Source organism: Mustela nivalis, assembly GCF_964662115.1.
Source record: "Mustela nivalis genome assembly, chromosome: 1".
NCBI lineage: Eukaryota > Metazoa > Chordata > Mammalia > Carnivora > Mustelidae > Mustela > Mustela nivalis.
The window spans coordinates 115,953,493-115,975,250 of NC_139020.1; the positions used below are offsets into that span (position 1 = coordinate 115,953,493).

A 21,758-nucleotide genomic window follows, 5' to 3' on the forward strand; every position below is an offset into this window, starting at 1 on the left:
CTCTGATGCAGGAGTTGGCAAACTTTTCCTATAAAGGGGGAAACTGTAAATATTTTTGGCTTTGCAGGCCATAAATTCTCTGTTGCAACTACTCAGCTTTGCTACTCACGAAAGCAGCAAGAAATATGTAAACAAACAGGCAATGCTGTATTCAAATAAAATTTATTTTCAAAAACAGACTACAGGCTGGATATGGCTAGTGACCCTGGGTCATTACTATAAACATTCATTTACTAACAATTCTTAGCATAATGTTACATCCTCTTTTAAACTTAACAGACTTCCTTGTCAGCAAGCCTGATAAAAAACTGATTAATGAGACAGTGGAAACTGAGACTGCCTTTAAGAAATTCTCAGGATTAAAACTCAGCTTAAAAGTGGGCTACTTAGGGGCGCCTGGGTGGCTCAGTAGGTTAAAGCCTCTGCCTTCGGCTCAGGTTGTGATCCCAGGGTCCTGGGATCAAGCGCCCCCCTCGGGCTCTCTGCTCAGCGGGGAGCCTGCTTCCCACCCCCACCTCCCTACGCCTGCCTCTCTGCCTGCTTGTGATCTCTGTCAAATAATAAAATAGGGGTGCCTGGGTGGCTCAGTGGGTTAAAGCCTCTGCCTTTGGCTCAGGTCATGATCCCAGGGTCCTGGGATCGAGCCCCACATCGGGCTCTCTGCTCATCGGGGAGCCTGCTTCCCTCTCTCTGGCTCTGCCTGCCTCTCTGCCTACTTGTAATCTCTGTCAAATAAATAAATAAAATCTTAAAAAGAAATAAAAATAAAATAAAATCTTAAAAAAAAAAAAAGTGGGCTACTTGAATGGCATCTCTTACTCGTGGATAAGCCATCATAACAGCTACTTTTATTTGTGCCAGGCACTTGGCTGCAGCCTTATTTCTAATCCTCACACTGATGTTGCAAAGTTGCTATAATTATTTTCACTTTTAAAAACTGGATGCAAAGTCTCAACAACTTGCCTATGATCATAAAGCCACCATACCTGTACCAGACTCCCTCCAGGCAGTCTTTAGCTAATCCTGTTATCAGCAGTACCTTTGCATCTAATTACCAATCCCTAAGAGAAGACAGCAGTCAGCCACCCCTGCACCCATTTTTCATCCATCATAAATATACTATTACATTTCCAAATATGCATGCGTTCTTTACCTATCAATCTGAATTTTCTTCAGTATCTCCACAGACATTATGGTCTGTCTTGTAGGTGTTTTGAAGACAAGATCTTGCATTTTGTTAAACTCGTTGGTAAACTGGCTTCCTTTTTGGATTTCTGGCAACTTGGTTTCTTCTTTAGGTAAGAATGGACTGGTTATTTTTAAGGGTCTTGAAGCCTCTGGAAGTTTTTCTAAGCTCTTGTTTTTCTTCTAGAAAGAAATGATGTTCTGTGTAAGACAGATTTTAAAAATAAGGAAACAATGCTATACCAGGGCTTCTGCCTACATTTTTCAACCTCACCTTCTGCCACTTGTACTCAAAACACAAGAAAATTACCCTTTTCTTCAGCAACCCAGATCACGTCCTGCTATTTTGTGCCTTCCTGCCTTGAGACAACATTCCTTTTGCCTGTCTTTCCTCAACTTACCACTTGGTAAACTTTAAGACTAAGATCAAAGGTAAAGTTCTTTGTGAAATGTCTCACGAGCAGATATTTACCATGTTGTAATTATTTGTATTTATGTCTCCCTGTGAGGGGAGGGGCAGTGTCTTAGAGATCTTGGTTCACCTCAAATTCTTTTTGGAACAAGATGGCATAAGAAATACAGCCATCTTGGGATGCCTGGGTGGCTCAGTTGGTTAAGCGGCTGCCTTTGGTTCAGGTCATGATCCCAGAGTCCTGGGATCGAGCCCCTATCGGGCACCTTGCTCTGCCTCTGCCTGTGCTCATTCTCTCTGACAAATAAATAAAGTCTTTAAAAAAAAAAAAAAAAAAAAGAGGGCGCCTGGGTGGCTCAGTGGATTAAGCCGCTGCCTTCAGCTCAGGTCATGATCTCAGGGTCCTGGGATCGAGTCCCACATTGGGCTCTCTGCTCAGCAGGCGGCCTGCTTCCCTCTCTCTCTGCCTGCCTCTCTGTCTACTTGTGATCTCTCTCTGTCAAATAAATAAATAACATCTTAAAAAAAAAAAAAAAAAGAGGGGCGCCTAAGTGGCTCAGTGGGTTAAGCCGCTGCCTTCAGCTCAGGTCATGATCTTAGGTCCTGGGATCGAGCCTCGCATCAGGCTCTCTGCTCAGGAGGGAGCCTGCTTCCCCTCTTTCTCTGCCTGCCTCTCTGCCTACTTGTGATCTTTCCCTCTGTCAAATAAATAAATAAAATCTTCAAAAAAAAAAAAAAAGAAAGAAATGCAGCCATCTTTATAGTCTCATTGCCTAGAACAATGCCTAGGGTATAGAAAACTCGAGTGTTCATTGAACACATGAATATGAAATAGAAAGAACGAAAAGAATATCATACCAAAGAGCATAAACTGGTAACATTAGTGGTGCACTATAGTTTTCAAAGGTCATGTGGGAAAAGGCTAAAATAATTCATTGCAGAACCAAACTTGAACATTAAGGGGTAGACATCAACCTGAGGAACAGCACATGTCTTTTAATTGATGATTCCTATTTAATCTGTTGCTAAAAGCTTTAGGTATTGAGAAGCCATATAACATAGTGATTATGCCTATAGACTCTGAAACCAAACTTCCTTGTTTGAATCCTGCCTTTATTTCTTACTAAGCCAGATTGATTTAGACAACTATTTAATATCACTATGCCTCCATTTTCCCATTGGTAAAAAACAGCGATACGAATACCTGCCCTCATAGTTATTATGAGGATTAAATAAATATACATAAAGCATTTAGAAAAGCACACAGAATTATGTCAGTTCTGCACTTGTTATGATTAATTAAATTCTTGTGCTGACCCGATGCACAGAAGGAAGGTTTATCTGCATATTGATAAAGCCTCAATCTTCCTTAGCTAAACTTCAACTAGCCCAGAAATGTTAAAAAAAACAATCCATGAAAGGTTAATAAACAGACTCAACTGCATTTTTCTTTACATCAACAATAAGCAAAGATTCAGATCAGGGGAAAACATCTGTAGGCAAGAACAAAACAAAATGCTGCCTTAATTAAGAATTATTTTTATTTTTATTTTTATTTTTAAAGATTTTATTCATTTATTTGACAGAGATCACAAGTAGGCAGAGAGGCAGGCAGAGAGAGAGGAGGAAGCAGGCTCCCTGCTGAGCAGAAAGCCTGATGTGGGGCTTGATCCCAGGAACCTGGGATCATGACTTGAGCCGAAGGCAGAGGCTTTAACCCACTGAGCCACCCAAGCACCCCAAGAATTATATTTTAAAGTACTCTTTTAAATTAAAATTAATTTGACTGGCTACAAAGAGTACAGAAAAGTAGAATTTCAACAGTTAAGCTGACATTTACCTGGACATAAGAAAACCTTAAGGATAGTTATTATTTCAGATTTTACTTAGATAGGAAAGGAAAAGTGTAAGGCCTTGGAAGCTGTTTCTATTTCTCTATTTTTCCTCTACCTTTATACTTGGGCATCTGGAAAAGGAGACAACTATGTCAGGCAGCCTGATTTACTGATTACTACAAATAAGTATGAATTTTTTAAAGAGAGAACTTAAAGAACTAGCTAAATGTTTTAGTCCACTCACTAAAAATATTTTTGTATAGTATATACTATGCACAGGGTAGGGTATTAGACCCTAAGGGAAAAGGTAAGAGAAACAGTATCTCATGGGAGCTCTTCTCAAATTTTGGTCAAATTACTCCCACTTCTGGTAGAATCTGGTATATTAGTATTTTTTTTTTTTTCATCATTACATCAAATCCATGATTTACCATTGAAAATCTATTTGGAGATGTCCTTAGCTATAAAAATAGTTATAAAGGAGGCATAAAGCTAACTAACCTTTCATCCCAAGGTTGTTCTAAGGCTAAACAATATGAATGAAGCCTTTGGAGAAAGAAAACATCCACATACCTACTAAGGACTTAAAATATATATCCTATGTACTTACAGAGCAATGGCATTGTAAAATTTGTAAGTTAGAACTAGTATTATGAAGTAAAAAACAAAAAGTTATTTTAAAAGGCTCACAATTTTAAAAGGTTGTGGAACTAAATTACATTGAGGAAAGGGCTGTTAGGCTTCTATTAATCAAGATAAGAGTGGATGGGGGGTAAAAAAAATTAAAAAAGGGGGAAGGTGCCTGGGTGGCTCAGTGGGTTAAGCCACTGCCTTCGGCTCAGGTCATGATCTCAGGGTCCTGGGATCAAGTCCCAAATTGGGCTCTTTGCTCAGCGGGGAGCCTGCTTCTCTCTCTCTCTCTCTCTCTCTCTCTCTCTCTCTCTCTCTCTCTGCCTACCTCTCTGTCTACTTGTGATCTCTCTATATAAAATAAATAAAATCTTTAAAAAAAAAAGGTAAGAATGTAAGTCTTTATTATATACACTACTATGAAATCATAAGCAGGGCCTCTGTTAAGGTGGAAAATTTTGTGGGTTAAGATCACTATCATAAACCAGAATAAAACAGTGCAAAATTTTTGTTCTTTAATTTACTGAAGTGGTGATCATTGCAGAATTGTTTATAAATTTGGGTTTTCCATCCTCTCCTGAGTTTCTCTGAAGGCAAATTACCCTTTTTTAGCCTGATTCAGTAACTATCATTGATAAGTAACTTTATCTTGTTAACTATCTTTTTATTTTTGATTCCTACTGAGGGAGACAATAAATAGAAGGAAACACTAGACTCTTCTTTACTGTTTGTTTACTAGATTAATGTATGAATTAGACTCTTGTTTTAAATGCACTGAAAGCCTTAGTTCTTGGGTTTCCAATCTCTTTACCTTTCATAAATTGATTAAAAAAATTAATTTGTTACAAAATTCTTGATATACCCATTAATGTCATTTTAAAACTACCCAAAAACTCATAGGATGTTAGCACTGGAAGGGATGATATGGATCATTTAGTTAAAATTCCATTATACTTTAGGAACCCCTGATTTGCACAGTCAGTGGAGCATGCGACTCTAGATCTTGGGGTTGTGAGTTCAAGTCCCATGTTGGGTATGGAGGTTACTTAAAAATAAAATCTTAAAAAAAAAAAAACACAAAAAGCTCCATCACATTTTACAAATAAGAACATGAAAATCCAGAAAGTGAAATGAATTGCACATAGTATACAACTAAACTGCAAAGACAACCTGACTCAAAATCTAGTGTCCTTTTAAAATTTTAATTTTTAAACTTTAATAAAAGCTTTACAAAAAATTAAAAAAGCAAAGCTTCACACCCAGACTATACATATAACAACAACAATTTAAAAGTGGTAAGGAGCAATGAAAGGGAAATTTATCTAGTTACAATAAATATAAACTTCTTTTCTGTTAGATGTGGGAAGCAATTTACTCTGTTGTTTATATAGCAACTTTCATTTGTTAGAGAATCAAAAACAATGTATGCTGTACAAAGTATATAATGTAATTTTGCTGAATGTAATAAATGGGTATTTGTACTTATAAGTTCTTTTCTGGGGTGCCTGAGTGGCTCAGTCGGTTAAGCATACGATTCTTGATTTCAGCTTGGTTATATGATTTCAACGTTGTGAGATCAAGCCCCACGTCCAGCTCTGTGCTGGGAATGAAGCCTGCTTGGGATTCTCCCTCTCCCTCTCCTGCCCCTCTGTCCCCTGCTTGCTCTCACACTCTCTCTCTCTCAAAAAAAAAAAAAAAAGATAATAAGTTCTTTTCATTTTATATCTATAACCTAAGTTTTAAAAATTTACAAGAGCTTGGGGTGCCTGGGTGGTTCAATCAGTTGAGGGACGGACTCTTGGTTTTGGCTCAGGTCATGATCTCAGGGTCCTGGGATCAAGCCTGTGTAGGGCTCTGCGCTCAGCAGGGAATCTGCTTGAGGATTCTCTCTCCCTCTTCTTTTACCCCTCCCATGGCTCATATGCACTCTCTCTCTCAAATAAATACACATACACAAATCTTTAAAGAAAATTTAAAAGAGTTAAAAATTTATAAAGATTTTGCTCACTACCAAGCTGAGTTTTTTGATAACTCAAATAGCATTTTGAGGAGGAGTCCATAACATCACCGAAAATGGAAAGGCTGACATAATGACCCAGCTGGCTATTCACAAAAACAGGTTGTAACATATTCAACAGTACCACAGTCTTTTTGGAATAAGGAAACATGGGGCACCTGGGTGGCTCAGTGGGTTAAGCCTCTGCCTTTAGCTCAGGTCATGATCTCAGGGTCCTGGGATCGAGCCCCACATTGGGCTCTCTGCTCAGCGGGGAGCCTGATTCCCTTCTCTCTCTGCCTGCCTCTCTGCCTACTTGTGATCTCTGTCAAATAAATAAATAAAATCTTAAAAAAAAAAAAAAAGAATAAAGAAACATTGAGAAGGTCTAGCTGAATTTCTTCCCCAGAGGGTTCAGTTAGCTTTCAGCAGCTAAGAAATATAAGACAGGTGGGGCAATTCAGTAAACTAGCTACTCTCAGTACATGTACTATATTTATATTGATTTATTATAGGCCTTTTTGAATAATGCCAACATACTGGAAGAAAAGTATATTCTGACTGGCAATGTATCTTGAGCTATAGTTATTTTACTCCATCAGTTCAGAGTACATATCTCAGGTAATTATTACAGTCCTTTTTATTTGAGATAAAGGTGCTATGTCCCATGTTAAATTTGATAGCATAAGTACTCTAAGTGATAGAGAAATAAAAAGGCAAGAAAGCAAAAGTTATATAATGGTGAGTGTATATACCATGCTGATGCTTTGTCTTCCTTCATACTGAACTGGCATGATATAGTTTAGAATAGAGAGCTGGTCTGTGGTATCTTCCAGAACTGCAGAGATCCTCAGCACATCTAGAATGGAGAGTGGCTCTATGATTTCCGGGATGACTTCTCTGTCTGTTTCTTCAGCTATTTCTTTTTCTTCTTCTACAGCACTGGGTGGCTCGCCTATTACTGACACTGTCACCTCAGAATGCCAGACTTTTGCTGGAAGATTTGAGCCTTCTAGTTGGCCTCTTTAAAAAAAAAAAAAAAGGAAAGAAAGAAAAAAGTAAATCAGTCACCAAATGTTTAAAAGTTGCTTCAACTCAAATGCATAGGCAGCATATAGGTTGGCCTCTGTGACATCCATATTGTCATATAACCAAGAAAAAGAATGAAAGTAGGAGTTTACATGTGGTTCTGCTAAATATCTCCCTTTGACATCCTGACCAACCAAAGGCAAGCCACTAGCTGTTTAATAACTCTATGTAACCCATACTATGGGTTAACCAATTTGAATTTGAGCCAAATCAACTTTTTTTTTTTTAACAACATCTTTAAATGCTAATCATAAGTGGCTCATGATTAATGAAGAGCAGAATTTGGCAGGAGTGCCTGGCTGGCTCCGTCAATGTAGCATGTGACTCTTGATCTTGGGATTATGAGTTCGAACCCTACATCGGGCACAGAGTTTACTTAAAAAAATAAATACATTAAAAACAAAAACAGTATGTAGTAGCCAGTCTCCAAAATGGGTCCATAGGATTCTCACCTTCTTGTATCCATACCCTTTTGTAGTCTCCCCCACACTAATAGGACCACCTAACCTATGTAACCAGGAGGATACTCTGGGTTCTAAGGTTAGGTGATAAAAGACATTGCAGCTTCTCCCTTACTCTCTCTCTCCTATCTCTCAGTCTGTAAGTAGTTGGCTGCCTTGCCATGGGGACACTTAAGCAGGTCTTTGGAGAAGTTTGTGAGGGTGTAGATCTAAGGCCTCTTGCCCACAGCCAGCATCAACTCCCCAGCTCTGTAAATGAACCATGTTGGACATGGATCTTCCAGCCCATCAAATTTTCAGATGATTGCAGCCCTGGCCAACTTCAGTCTTATGATTGAAAAGCTAGAACTATCCAGCAAAGCTGTTTCCAAATTCTTGACCTACAGAAACTATGTGAAATAATAAATGTTGATATTTTAAGTTACTAAGCTTTGGGGTAATTTGTTCATAGCAATAGATAAATAAATTCAAGATAAGGCATAATTTAAATAAATAGTTAATAAATAAATAGGTAACAAAATAAATTGGAATTTTGAACATACTCTTCCATTCTTCTCAAATTAATTGTAACTTCCGTGGTACATTTACAATCTCACAAAAAACCCAGTCACCTAAAATGAGAAGAAAACATTGAGATTAGTTTAAGGGAGTGTTGAATGACAATTAAATTACTCCTATACCTTTTAATAAGAGAAAATTAAAGAATTATAAGAGCTACAGCTGATCTCTTCTCTTTGCTTATTAGAGCAGCCCCAGAGATGGAAGAACCCCTGACATCATGTGATGCAGAACTATTAAGTAGTCAGCTTAAATACTGACAAAAGCAACTATTGATAAATGCAATTTTTTAATTTCTTTTTTTTTAAAGATTTTATTTATTTATTTGACAGAGATCACAAGTAGGCAGAGAGGCAGGCAGAGAGAGAGGAGGAAGCAGGCTCCCCGCTAAGCAGAGAGCCCAATGACCCTGGGACCATGACCTGAGCCAAAGGCAGAGGCTTTAACCTACTGAGCCACCCAGACACCCCTTGAATCTCTTCTTATGGTAAATTAATATACAACATGGTTTTCATACTTTATTATATTCTGATTTTTTAACTGGCAATATCTATGTAATAGATTTACTTTTCTGTTATTCTGATTATTAAAATATTTGATTTGATCATTCCATCTCACTGACCTGCCAGATAACAAAGTTTATTGTATCTGGACTTAGAAGAACACTTGAGATTTTATTTAGAAAAGCTGTATTTCTCCTTAAAATCAGTTTACTAAGACTACTATCAAGACATTACCCCTCCATAAGCCAAAATCTGTTCTGCTTAAACAAGCTTTACAAGAAGAACACCCTATGGAGAATTTTGTTCTATGCTAAATGAATAATGGTAAATTTCCAGTATGATTTTGTCCACAACAAAGTGACTCTAAGAAGGAGGATACAAATATATCTAATACAAGAGAAGTATCATATGTAAAAATGAAAACATATAAAACAGAATCTTTATGTAAATTGAAAAAAAGATACTCCAAACTAGCCTAATTTTCTGGTACAAGGGTGGTCTTAAGAGGAAGTATCATTGTGTAAAGAACATTTTGCCCTTTTGATGTCTCGTTGTTTCTCTATTTTTCCTTTTTTTTAGGCCTGGGGCATAGATAAATGTGCTTCATGCAGGTAAGATAGGGCTTGCTGATGCGGCATCCATTGTGCTCACACTGTTATGCCTTTTCGTTCCTCAATGATAGAAATCTAAGAATCATTCCTCCTTCATCTTTTCTTATTGTTTTTTTTTAAGGTTTTATTTCTTTATTTGTGAGAGAGAAGTAGCAGGGGGAGAGTCATGGGGAGAGTGAGGAGCAGACTCCTAGATGAGCAGGGAGTTGAGCTCAGGGTTCCATCCCAGGACCCTGGGATCATGACCTGAGCCAAGATGCAGAGGCTCAACTGATTAAGCCACCCAGGCACCCCCATTCTTCCTTCATCTGACACCAGCATTTCTTTTTTTTTTCCTTTTATTTATTTTCAGCATAACAGTATCATTATTTTTTCACCAAACCCAGTGCTCCATGCAATCCGTGCCACTTATAATACCCACCACCTGGTACCCCGACGTCTCACTCCCCCACCACTTCAAACCCCTCAGATTGTTTTTCAGAGTCCATAGTCTCTCATGATTCACCTTCCCTTCCAATTTACCCCAACCCCCTTCTCTCTAACTCCCCATGTCCTCCATGCTTTTTGTTATGCTCCACAAATAAGTGAAACCATATAATTGACTCTCTGCTTGACTTATTTCACTCAGCATAATCTCTTCCAGTCCCGTCCATGTTGCTACAAAAGTTGGGTATTCGTCCTTTCTGATGGAGGCATAATACTCCATAGTGTATATGGACTACATCTTCCTTATCCATTCATCCGTTGAAGGGCATTTTGGTTCTTTCCACAGTTTGCCGACCATGGCCATTGCTGCTATAAACATTGGGGTACAGATGGCCCTTCTTTTCACTACATCTGTATCTTTGGGGTAAATACCCAGGAGTGCAATGGCAGGGTCATAGGGAAGTTCTATTTTTAATTTCTTTTTTTTTAAAGATTTTATTTATTTATTTGACAGAGAGAAATCACAAGTAAGCAGAGAGGCAGGCAGAGAGAGAGAGAGGAGGAAGCAGGCTCCCTGCTGAGTAGAGAGCCCGATGCGGGACTCGATCCCAGGACCCTGAGATCATGACCTGAGCGGAAGGCAGCGGCTTAACCACTGAGCCACCCAGGCGCCCCTATTTTTAATTTCTTGAGGAATCTCCACACTGTTCTCCAAAGAGGCTGCACCAACTTGCATTCCCACCAACAGTGTAAGAGGGTTCCCCTTTCTCCACATCCTCTCCAACACATGTTGTTTCCTGTCTTGCCATTCTTGGATCGGAAGAATAAACATTGTTAAAATGTCTATACTGCCTAGAGCAATCTATACTTTTAATGCTATTCCGATCAAAATTCCACCGGTATTCTTCAAAGAGCTGGAGCAAATAATCCATTGGCCATTCTAACTGGTGTAAGGTGATATCTCAATGTAATTTTAATTTGAATCTCCCTGATGGTTAGTGATGATGAACATTTTTTCATGTGTCTGATAGCCATTTGTATGTCTTGATCGGAGAAGTGTCTGTCCATATCTTCTGCCCATTTTTTGATATGATTGTCTGTTTTGTGTGTGTTGAGTTTGAGGAGTTCATTATAGATCCTGGATATCAACCTTTTGTCTGTACTGTCATTTGCAAATATCTTCTCCCATTCTGTGGGTTGCCTCTTTGTTTTCTTGACTGTTTCCTTTGCTGTGCAGAAGCTTTTGATTTTGATGAAGTCCGAAAAGTTCATCTTCGCTTTTGTTTCCTTTGCCTTTGGAGACATATCTTGAAAGAAGTTGCTGTGGCTGATATCGAAGAGATTGCTGCCTATGTTCTCCTCTAGGATTCTGATGGATTCCTGTCTCACATTGAGGTCTTTTATCCATTTTGAGTTTATCTTTGTGTACGGTGTAAGAGAATGTTCGAGTTTCATTCTTCTACATATAGCTGCCCAGTTTTCCCAGCACCACTTATTAAAGAGACTGTCTTTTTTCCACTGTATATTTTTTCCTGTTTTGTCGAAGATTATTTGACCATAGAGTTGAGGGTCCATATCTGGGCTCTCTACTCTGTTCCACTGGTCTATGTGTCTGTTTTTTTTTTTTTTTAAGATTTTATTTATTTATTCGACAGAGAGAGATCACAAGTAGGCAGAGAGGCAGGCAGAGAGAGAGAGAGAGGGAAGCAGGCTCCCCGCTGAGCAGAGAGCCCGATGCGGGACTCGATCCCAGGACCCTGAGATCATGACCTGAGCTGAAGGCAGCGGTTTAACCCACTGAGCCACCCAGGTTCCCTATGTGTCTGTTTTTATGCCAGTACCATGCTGTCTTGGTGATCACAGCTTTGTAGTAAAGCTTGAAATCAGGTAATGTGATGGCCCCAGTTTTATTTTTGTTTTTCAACATTTCCTTAGCAATTCGGGGTCTCTTCTGATTCCATACAAATTTTAGGATTATTTGCTCCAGCTCTTTAAGAATACCGGTGGAATTTTGATCGGAATAGCATTAAAAGTATAGATTGCTCTAGGCAGTATAGACATTTTAACAATGTTTATTCTTCCGATCCAAGAGCATCTTCCATCTTTTTGTGACACCAGCATTTCTTAATCCAAACCATCACAAAGTCCTGTGGCTTTATCTTCTATTTCCATGTTCCCCAATGCCATGCTGGAACTGATGCTGTTACTTACTTGAACAACTCTAATAGCCTCCAAGTTAGAAGTGATCTTTTTTTCTTTTTAAAGAATGATTATATATTATTTTTAATTTTGTAGATGGAACTACAAGTGATGATGTAAAGGAACTGGAGATAAGTTATAATAAGGAAGCAAGAGTTACCTATGAAAATCAACAGGAAGGCCTAGCAAATAGCATTTCACAGCAAGTTTCTTATGGTCCATAAGGTGGAATAATAACATTTCTTTGTTTTCTAAGGAGATGGCTGGTGTATCAATACCTACAAGAGACAGCTTATTATTTAATCTAGAGTATTCCAGCTCTAACTTTGTAATGGGCTGTTAGACTTCTCATGATTCTCAGAAAAACTGTCATTTCCCAAATATGCAATTACCTTGATATCCTCTTCTAAAAATCAGTATTTAAAAAAAACAAAAACAAAAACCACACACAAAAAACTATTACTTCAAAGGGAAAAATATGTAATCAAATTTCCAAATGTTTCATTTTAGTCTATTTAAATAGTTGGCACATTTAAACTGAAATTACACTTCTAATGGTTTTCGTTTCTCTTAAATCCAGGTCCAAACTGTTTTTCCCCCCCATTGTAAAAATTTAAATTCAATTAACTTATATTACTGGTTTCTCAGGTAGAGGTCAGTGATTCATCAGTCTTATATAAAACCCAGTGCTTATTACATCACACGCCCTCCCCAAAGTCCATTACCGGGTCATCCTATCCCTCCACCTGCCTACATTCCAGCAACCCTCAAGTTTGTTTGCTGTGATTAAGAGTCTCTTATGGTTTGTCTCCCTCTCTGATTTCATCTTGTTTTATTTTTAAAATAAAAAATAGAAAATCAATTTTTTAAAGTTGAAAATCTAATCATGTCTTTCCTTAGAACCTTTCTGTGGTTTCTCATGGCCTTAGGACAAAAGCTAAAATTCAAAACTTGGCCCATAAGGCCTGTATGATCTGGCCTGCTCTATTCCTCTTCAGATACCCACTTGGCACTGCCCTTTTCTTGTTCTCCTGGCTCCAGGCTTAAGGGGCTTCTTTCAGTTCTTCTATGGAATCATGACCCCTTCTAACTCAGGGTCTTTGCACATGCTATTTCTTCTATTTGAGCCATTCTTCCCTTCATTCTTCAACTTGTAAGGTCCCACTGATCCATCAGGTACCAACCTAAATCAGTGGCATCTGGCTAGGCATCTGTCATTTGCTCCAAATCCAGTCTCCACCATTTTTTTTTTAAATTTTTTATTTTTTATAAACATATATTTTTATCCCCAGGGGTACAGGTCTGTGAATCACCAGGTTTACACACTTCACAGCACTCACCAAAGCACATACCCTCCCCAATGTCCATAATCCCACCCCCTTCTCCCAAACCCCCTCCCCCCAGCAACCCTCAGTTTGTTTTGTGAGATTAAGAGTCACTTATGGTTTGTCTCCCTCCCAATCCCATCTTGTTTCATTGATTCTTCTCCTACCCACTTAAGCCCCCATGTTGCATCACCACTTCCTCATATCAGGGAGATCATATGATAGTTGTCTTTCTCTGCTTGACTTATTTCGCTAAGCATGATACGCTCTAGTTCCATCCATGTTGTCGCAAATGGCAAGATTTCATTTCTTTTGATGGCTGCATAGTATTCCATCGTGTATATATACCACATCTTCTTGATCCATTCATCTGTTGATGGACATCTAGGTTCTTTCCATAGTTTGGCTATTGTGGACATTGCTGCTATAAACATTCGGGTGCATGTGCCCCTTTGGATCACTACATTTGTATCTTTAGGGTAAATACCCAATAGTGCAATTGCTGGGTCATAGGGCAGTTCTATTTTCAACATGTTGAGGGACCTCCATGCTGTTTTCCAGAGTGGCTGCACCAGCTTGCATTCCCACCAACAGTGTAGGAGGGTTCCCCTTTCTCCGCATCCTCGCCAGCATCTGTCATTTCCTGACTTGTTGATTTTAGCCATTCTGACTGGTGTGAGGTGATATCTCATTGTGGTTTTGATTTGTATTTCCCTGATGCCGAGTGATATGGAGCACTTTTTCATGTGTCTGTTGGCCATCTGGATGTCTTCTTTGCAGAAATGTCTGTTCATGTCCTCTGCCCATTTCTTGATTGGATTATTTGTTCTTTGGGTGTTGAATTTGCTAAGGTCTTTATAGATTCTGGACACTAGTCCTTTATCTGATATGTCGTTTGCAAATATCTTCTCCCATTCTGTCAGTTGTCTTTTGGTTTTGTTGACTGTTTCCTTTGCTGTGCAAAAGCTTTTGATCTTGATGAAATCCCAATAGTTCATTTTTTCCCTTGCTTCCCTTGCCTTTTGCGTTGTTCCTAGGAAGATGTTGCTGCAGCAGAGGTCGAAGAGGTTGCTGCCCGTGTTCTCCTCAAGGATTTTGAGGGATTCCTTTCGCACATTGAGGTCCTTCATCCATTTTGAGTCTATTTTTGTGTGTGGTGTAAGGAAATGGTCCAATTTCATTTTTCTGCATGTGGCTGTCCAATTTTCCCAGCACCATTTATTGAAGAGGCTGTCTTTTTTCCATTGGACATTCTTTCCTGCTTTGTCGAAGATTAGTTGACCATAGATTTGAGGGTCTATTTCTGGGCTCTCTATTCTGTTCCATTGATCTATGTGTCTGTTTTTGTGCCAGTACCATGCTGTCTTGATGATGACAGCTTTGTAATAGAGCTTGAAATCCGGAATTGTGATGCCACCAACGTTGGCTTTCTTTTTCAATATCCCTTTGGCTATTCAAGGTCTTTTCTGGTTCCATATAAATTTTAGCATTATTTGTTCCATTTCTTTGAAAAAGATGGATGGTACTTTGATAGGAATTGCATTAAATGTGTAGATTGCTTTAGGTAGCATAGACATTTTCACAATATTTATTCTTCCAATCCAGGAGCATGGAACATTTTTCCATTTCTTTGTGTCTTCCTCAATTTCTTTCATGAGTACTTTATAGTTTTCTGAGTATAGATTCTGTGTCTCTTTAGTTAGGTTTATTCCTAGGTATCTTATGGTTTTGGATGCAATTGTAAATGGGATTGACTCCTTAATATCTCTTTCTTCTGTCTTGCTGTTGGTGTAGAGAAATGCAACTGATTTCTGTGCATTGATTTTATATCCTGACACTTTACTGAATTCCTGTATAAGTTCTAGCAGTTTTGGAGTGGAGTCTTTTGGGTTTTCCACATATAGTATCATATCATCTGCGAAGAGTGATAATTTGACTTCTTCTTTGCCGATTTGGATGCCTTTAATTTCCTTTTGTTGTCTGATAGCTGAGGCTAGGACCTCTAGTACTATGTTGAATAGCAGTGGTGATAATGGACATCCCCGCCGTGTTCCTGACCTTAGCGGAAAAGCTTTCAGTTTTTCTCCATTGAGAATGATATTTGCGGTGGGTTTTTCATAGATGGCTTTGATGATATTGAGGTATGTGCCTTCTATCCCTACACTTTGAAGAGTTTTGATCAGGAAGGGATGCTGTACTTTGTCAAATGCTTTTTCAGCATCTATTGAGAGTATCATATGGTTCTTGTTCTTTCTTTTATTGATGTGTTGTATCACATTGACTGATTTGCGGATGTTGAACCAACCTTGCAGCCCTGGAATAAATCCCACTTGGTCGTGGTGAACAGTCTCCACCATTTCTTATGCCCTGAAAGACTGACCCAAATGGAACGCATCAACAGGAGACTTGGTAAGTGTAGAAGAGTGAGACCAGGTGTTTATCCTCTCAGCTCCCTCCCTGCCAGATCACCATGGGTTGGCTATGTTTCTATCAAAGGCCATGGCAACTGGCAGGCAATCCTCTCCACATTGCTCTTTCTTGGGGGCTTGGGTAACTATTTCTGCTCCATTTCCCTGGACACTATGTCATCCCTTATAGTTTCACTCCTGCCTACATTTTTGTAAGCAAACCCTTTATGAAATTCTGAACTCAGGGCACCTGGGTGGCTCAGTCGTTAAGTGTCTGCCTTTGGCTCAGGTCATGATCCCAGTGTTCTAGGATTGAGCCCCGCATTGGGCTCTCTGCTCAACAGGAAGACTGGTTCTTCCTCTCCCACTCCCCCTGCTTGTGTTCCCTATCTCACTGTATCTCTCTCTGTCAAATAATAAGTAAAATCTTAAAAAAAAAAAAAAAGAAATTCTGAACTCTATCACTGTTTTCATCCAGAGCAACAGTGACTGATGCAATGGCCTATCTACATAGTTTTTTTTTAATATAGTGTGCATATGCATATATATATATATAAATATATATACATTAAATAACCGAAACAAGTTTCACATAACAATTTACCCTTAATATGTATGATACTCTGATAATTTAGATTCTATCATATTTTGCCTATAATACCATGAAGTATTATAATCACAATCTACTACTGGCCCTTACCTGCAGTTTGAAAAATGCCCTAAATGACACTTCTGTAAGTGACACTTTACTTAACTCAACAGGCTGGATCAGGACTCCACTCTTCAAACACTCATTGCACTCCTATTTGATATTTTCCCCTATTAAACTGTTAAGTGTCAGGAAAGCAGGAGGATGATGGAGACGCTCACTGTTACATTGTTTCAGGCACTGTGCTCAAGAAGTATTTATAGAGTGAATGAAAGAACAAAGAAATAAAACTCACATTTAATGCATTATTCCTCCCAGGACTACTTACATTTGGATTTCTAGTACATTTAATAGCAGGATTTTTAGTGTATTTCTGGGACAGAGAATACTGGATAGACAGAGTGGGTTATAAGGTATGAACATTCCATCCTGATGTATTTAAGAAAGGACTTCAAATATGATTTATAGATATCTCATAAAATTTGGAGCCATCCTTTATTCCTCTCTCCCATTTCTTATCCATCAGCGAACCATGTCAGGATTACACTGAAAATATATTCGGAATTCCAGTATTTATCCACTCTGTCTACATGCCATCATCTATCAGGTTCATTACAATAGTCTCCTAATTGATCTCCCTGCTGGTGTTCTTGCTCCCTTCAGTCTCAACAGAGTGACCCTGTTAAAATGGAAGTCGAATGGAGTCACTCCTCCACACAGAACCTCCGAATGGTTTCTCATCTCGGAGTAAAAGCCTTTTTTTTTTTTTTTTTTTTTTAATAGTGGCCTCCCTCCCTGCTTAATTTTTTTTTCTCCATAGAGAAAATTTTCCTCACGTCACCTTCTAATGTGCCATATAATTTGCTTGCTTATTGTCTTGCTCCCCTTACTAGGATGTAAGGAAGCTCTATGAGGGCAGAGACTTCTGTGGTTTTTCGTTTATAGCAGTGTCCTCCGAGCCAAGAACAAAGCTTGGTACATGGTAATTCATCAATAAATTGCTGAATAAATGAACGAGACCATAGAGAAACCCAAATAAATGTGCAATAATTAGGCAACGTAAATCTGATATCCACTAATCCATCTCGTCTGCAAGTATTTACCGAAGACCCATTTCTTGTAGGCTCGGTGCTGGGCGCCCCGCGAGTTTGTCTGGCAGAGGAATGAGTTATCTTTAAAAAGCATTAAAGGCTTTTCAGGGCAGTCCTATTTACTCTGGAGTAAAAACGAAGGATGCAGGTAAGAACTTAGGTCACTTCTTGAAAGAGATAAAGGAGCAGGAGGAAAGGAGTAAGCGGGAAAACCTTAAAGGAAGAACTCCTCCTGCCTTCGTGCTCCTGGCCTTTCTCTTCCACGCTAGGATCGGAGTCTCGGTTCACCTACTCCTCTGTAGTAGCAGAGGAAGATACCCCCATGCCGGCGAATCAAATCTGGGATACCCGAGTCGGGGAGATATCCTCCAGTCCGGCTTCAGTTTTTTTCCACCTAAGAAACCAAGCTCTGGTGTTTCCCGGGCAACGCTCAGCCTCTAGCTGGCTACCATATTGCCTCCCTCTGTTTCAAAATAATACGCGTTACAGATCAAAAGGACGAAAGAACTTGGAGAAAGAACTGTTAGAATGCTTCTGAATATGGTTTGTTTCAGTCGAAAAAGACATCCGAGGCTCCTTCCCCACCCCACCCCCCCTTTCTGGCGATTGCGGAAGATGCCTAAACTTGGGGCGGGGCTTAGAGGTGTTTATCCCACAAGGCCACGCGGGGGGACTTCGCCTTTCTTTTTCCGCCATCTTGGGGCTTGTGGAGGTGAGTGGAATTCTTGTTGCTGAACTTTGGGCGCAAGTAAGTGAGGTGAGCTCAGCAATATGCCTCGGCGGGGCAGTGGTGCGGTTCGGAGGCCGTGTCGGCGAGTGATTTTTATGGATTCCAGCAACAGGAAGGACAGGATTGAGGAGATGGGGGACTGATTCTGCTGGTCCCCGCACGCCCGGAGAACGGGAGCTCCCGTAATCGGTGTTGCTTCCTGGGCCTTGGCGGACTCATAGACACATGTTGCCTGTATGTAGTACCCCTTTGGAAGCAGTGGCTCCTTTACGATGAGTTCTTTTTCTTGTGTTCCCACTCCAGATCTGGTCTCCGTTTCCTCAGCATTTCCTTTCCCACTCAGTGCTTCAGTCGTACTTTCTGCGCGCTTCTCGGATTCCTCCCTCTTCATTTTTTTCCTGCTGGTCCTGCTATGGATTTTCTCAGGACTTCCTTCTGGGGTTTCCAGGAGCTACTAGTCTTCCTGTGGAATCCTGACAGTTTCGTTGTAGCTTTCGTTTTGGAGTTAGCTGGTGTCAGGCTTTTCTCTGAGGTTGGGAAGTGTTGCCCGACTGTGTTTCATGTAGATGTCACGGGATAATAAGGTCTCCCCGTGCTCTTAAAGTGGAATGCCGAGCAAAAAGGAATGTGCCTAACAAATTTAAGAAACGTAGAGAGGACCCCGTGAGAAACGTGCGTTGAAACATTTTAAACTGGTTCTTTTTGTTTTAAGGCCTGCTGGGAACAGGACTCCTCTAAAACGCCGAATAATGTCTGGAAGGTACGGGTTTTAAATATAATTGCATTGTATTTGTTGTTTTTTGTTTGTTTGTCTGTCAAGCATGAACATAAATGTGAGCTTAAAGCTGGTGGGAGGGCGCCTGGGTGGCTCAGTTGGTTGAGCGACTGCCTTCAGCCCCGGTCATGATCCCAGACTTCCAGGATCAAGTCCCGCATCGGGCTGCCAGCTCTTTGGGGAGTCGGCTTCTCTCTCTGATCTTCTCTCTCACGCTCTCTCTCACTCATTCTCTCTCAAATAAATAAATAAAAATTGAAAAAAAAAAAAAAAAAAAAGGCTGGTGGGAAAAACTTAGATGTTTGCTGCAGATAACCTTTGAGTAGAGCTCATTGCAAGTCACATCTTTACCAGTGAAGGGAAACGATCCTTTAACAACTTAACGGTTACCGTCTATTTTGTCTTAGGCTGTGGTCCAAGGCCATTTTTGCTGGCTATAAGCGGGGTCTCCGCAACCAGAGGGAGCACACAGCTCTTCTTAAAATCGAAGGTGTATATGCTCGAGATGAAACGGAATTCTATCTAGGCAAGAGATGTGCTTACGTGTACAAAGCAAAGAAGTAAGTTTATAGTACTAATAATGGCTTTTAAATTTTTAGTTAAGATGTGTCTCATTTTCCTATTCAAAGAATAATAGTCAAAAGATACTGGTAAAGTAATTGATACTGTTGTGTTTTCTACTTTGGATCTTTAAGAAGCTTCGTGGAAGGTTATGGAAGGATGTTAATTTGGGTGGGCAGTGTTGATTGCAATTTTGTGTTTTACAGACTTAACAAAAAGTACATTATTAAATGATTTTAGGTATCTTAATGTTTTTAGAAAGATGACAGCTATTAATTGTTTAAAGGAAGCCACCAACTCCTTCAAGTCTCTTCTTAATAGAGCAGTTTTTCATGTACTTTAACTCATTTTGTTGCTCTCTTGAAATTATGTTGTATACATGCTTAAAAAATGTATCTGGATCGTTGATTCTCAAACTCACGGAACCAGTTAAAATCTCTGGACATGGCTTTTATCTTTGTTACCCATTCCTCCTCCAACAAGACCTTTAAAATTATAATTCAGGGGGCACCTGGTGGCTCAGTGAGTTAAAGCCTCTGCCTTCCCCTCAGGTCATGGTCCCAGAGTTCTGGGATCCATCTGTCTCTCTGCTCAGTGGGGAGCCTGCTTCCTCCTCTCTCTCTGCCTGCTTGTCATCTCTGTCAAATAAATAAATACATAAAGTCTTCTAAAAAAAATAAAAATTATAACTCAAATCACCTGTCCATTTCTCAGATAACCAATTTCCCCCCCATCTTTAGTAAAAACAAAGGTCTTTAAGGAGGCTTTAAGACATTTAAGGCATTCAGGGCTCTCTATTTCTACTCTTAGCCCATCTAGGATTCATTCCATGATACCTTATGCTTTTCCATAATTTTTTTAAAAAATATTGCATCTATTAGCTTCTGACATTAGTATGTTTTACTTAACTATTTGGTTATCTGAAAGGGATTTTTTTTGTAAATTGCAATTTTGTGTTTTACAGACTTAACAAAAAATACATTATTAAAGTGTCTGGCATACAGTAGGTACTCAAATACTTGTTGAATGAATGATGTCCCAGACTTTTTAATTTCTCAGGTGACTTAGTGGTTAATTACAGTTGTTGAGTTGGTGACCACTGGTCACCTTGAATTTGTATCACCCTACGCTTGTTGCTATGTTCTCATACCTCTTGTATCCCCTTTTAAAACCAGCAACACAGTGACTCCTGGTGGCAAACCAAACAAAACCAGAGTAATCTGGGGAAAAGTAACTCGTGCTCATGGAAACAGCGGCATGGTTCGTGCCAAATTCCGAAGCAACCTTCCTGCTAAAGCCATTGGCCACAGAATCCGTGTGGTAAGTAAAATTATTAGCAATATGACACTCTGGGGTCAGACTAAGCTCAGAGGTCTGGACTCTGACCTCTAAAGACTATTGTGATTTTTAAAATCACCCCATGAGTTGTGCTTCAGAATCGTCCACTACTGTGTAGATGTATTATGAAACACCAGATTTCCTGGCATTAGGGGGAAAGTGAAGGCAAAGTGTTCAAATGGATTGTATCTAGATTGCAGATTTTGCTAAAGCTTGGGGTGGAGAGGATAGTATTTAAGGAACAATTTTCTGAGAAAGATTTATTGAACACAGAAGTGGTTATTGGAAAAAATTCACCTCCTGGCATAATTCATGATATTCCCATCTCCATTGTGACAGTTTTGTTAGAAAAGGTGTTAATAGCTGTATTTTATATAAGAAAACTGATACTCATATGAAGCAAAATTAAATGGATTTTCAGTGTTCCCTGTACTGGTTCTTAAAGTGTGTTCATGTAGATACTATAAGAACTTAGTTCTCTCCCTGCTAGGATATAAGTAGTCATTGGATCCCTTTTTAGAGATGAGTAATATGACAGTGGGAGCAGATCCATATTGTACGCACTGACATTTTCAGATTTGTTGTGGAACATGCATCTAATTACACTGTGTTTTTTTTTCTTCCTAGATGCTGTACCCCTCAAGGATTTAAATTTAATGAAAAGTAAATAAAGGTGTAGATTTGTTCTCTTGTATTTTTGTTAAATGGCTTACCATTTTCTTTTTCCTAAATACAAGTTGCTATATTTAAATGGCGACGACTATCCAGCATTTTCATAGTACAAGGAAGCCAGGGAGCTATATGTAATGACAGTTACAATAATTTAGATAGTAGGAGGGTTTTAATGAGGGTAGGGAGGTTAGAGTGTCTTAATACAAAGCATCACGTGATGGGGGAGGGAAACAAGCTTTGATTGGAGGCAGTGGGAAGGAGTATGTTGGAAGTTTTTAAAGCGATGGAGCACATGTTCTCTGAA

At 39.4% G+C, this 21,758-nt stretch overlaps 2 protein-coding genes across 9 annotated transcripts in view; one reads left to right on the plus strand and one right to left on the minus strand.

The window, feature by feature from the left end:
• The window catches only part of DRC9 (dynein regulatory complex subunit 9), a 56,952-nt gene that overhangs the window by 31,941 nt on the left and 3,253 nt on the right, over nt 1-21,758 (minus strand). For 2 of the 6 annotated variants that reach the window (XM_082700110.1, XM_082700105.1), the window contains exons 1-4: nt 17,592-17,785; nt 8,151-8,219; nt 6,814-7,081; nt 1,154-1,368 (exon numbers count right to left, since the gene is read on the minus strand). In XM_082700110.1, the coding sequence (XP_082556236.1) occupies nt 1,154-1,368; nt 6,814-7,081; nt 8,151-8,158 (491 nt within the window). In that variant the 5' untranslated portion in view covers nt 8,159-8,219; nt 17,592-17,785. Of the gene's footprint in view, nt 1-1,153; nt 1,369-6,813; nt 7,082-8,150; nt 8,220-16,338; nt 16,364-17,390; nt 17,550-17,591; nt 17,786-21,758 lie in introns of those variants that run through there. The other 4 variants (XM_082700106.1, XM_082700109.1, XM_082700107.1 and 1 more) reach the window with 4 other exon arrangements.
• RPL35A (ribosomal protein L35a) lies at nt 17,794-21,476 on the plus strand. Of its 3 annotated transcripts, none has more exons than XM_082700730.1 (5): nt 17,794-18,090; nt 18,821-18,868; nt 19,291-19,443; nt 20,620-20,764; nt 21,410-21,476. In XM_082700730.1, exons 2-5 carry the CDS (start codon nt 18,858-18,860, stop codon nt 21,431-21,433), a joined length of 333 nt encoding a protein of 110 aa, XP_082556856.1. In that variant the 5' UTR covers nt 17,794-18,090; nt 18,821-18,857; the 3' UTR covers nt 21,434-21,476. The 3 variants fall into 3 exon arrangements, with proteins under 3 accessions (XP_082556856.1, XP_082556857.1, XP_082556858.1); XM_082700731.1 differs by having other exon boundaries at nt 18,045-18,135; XM_082700732.1 differs by having other exon boundaries at nt 18,048-18,126.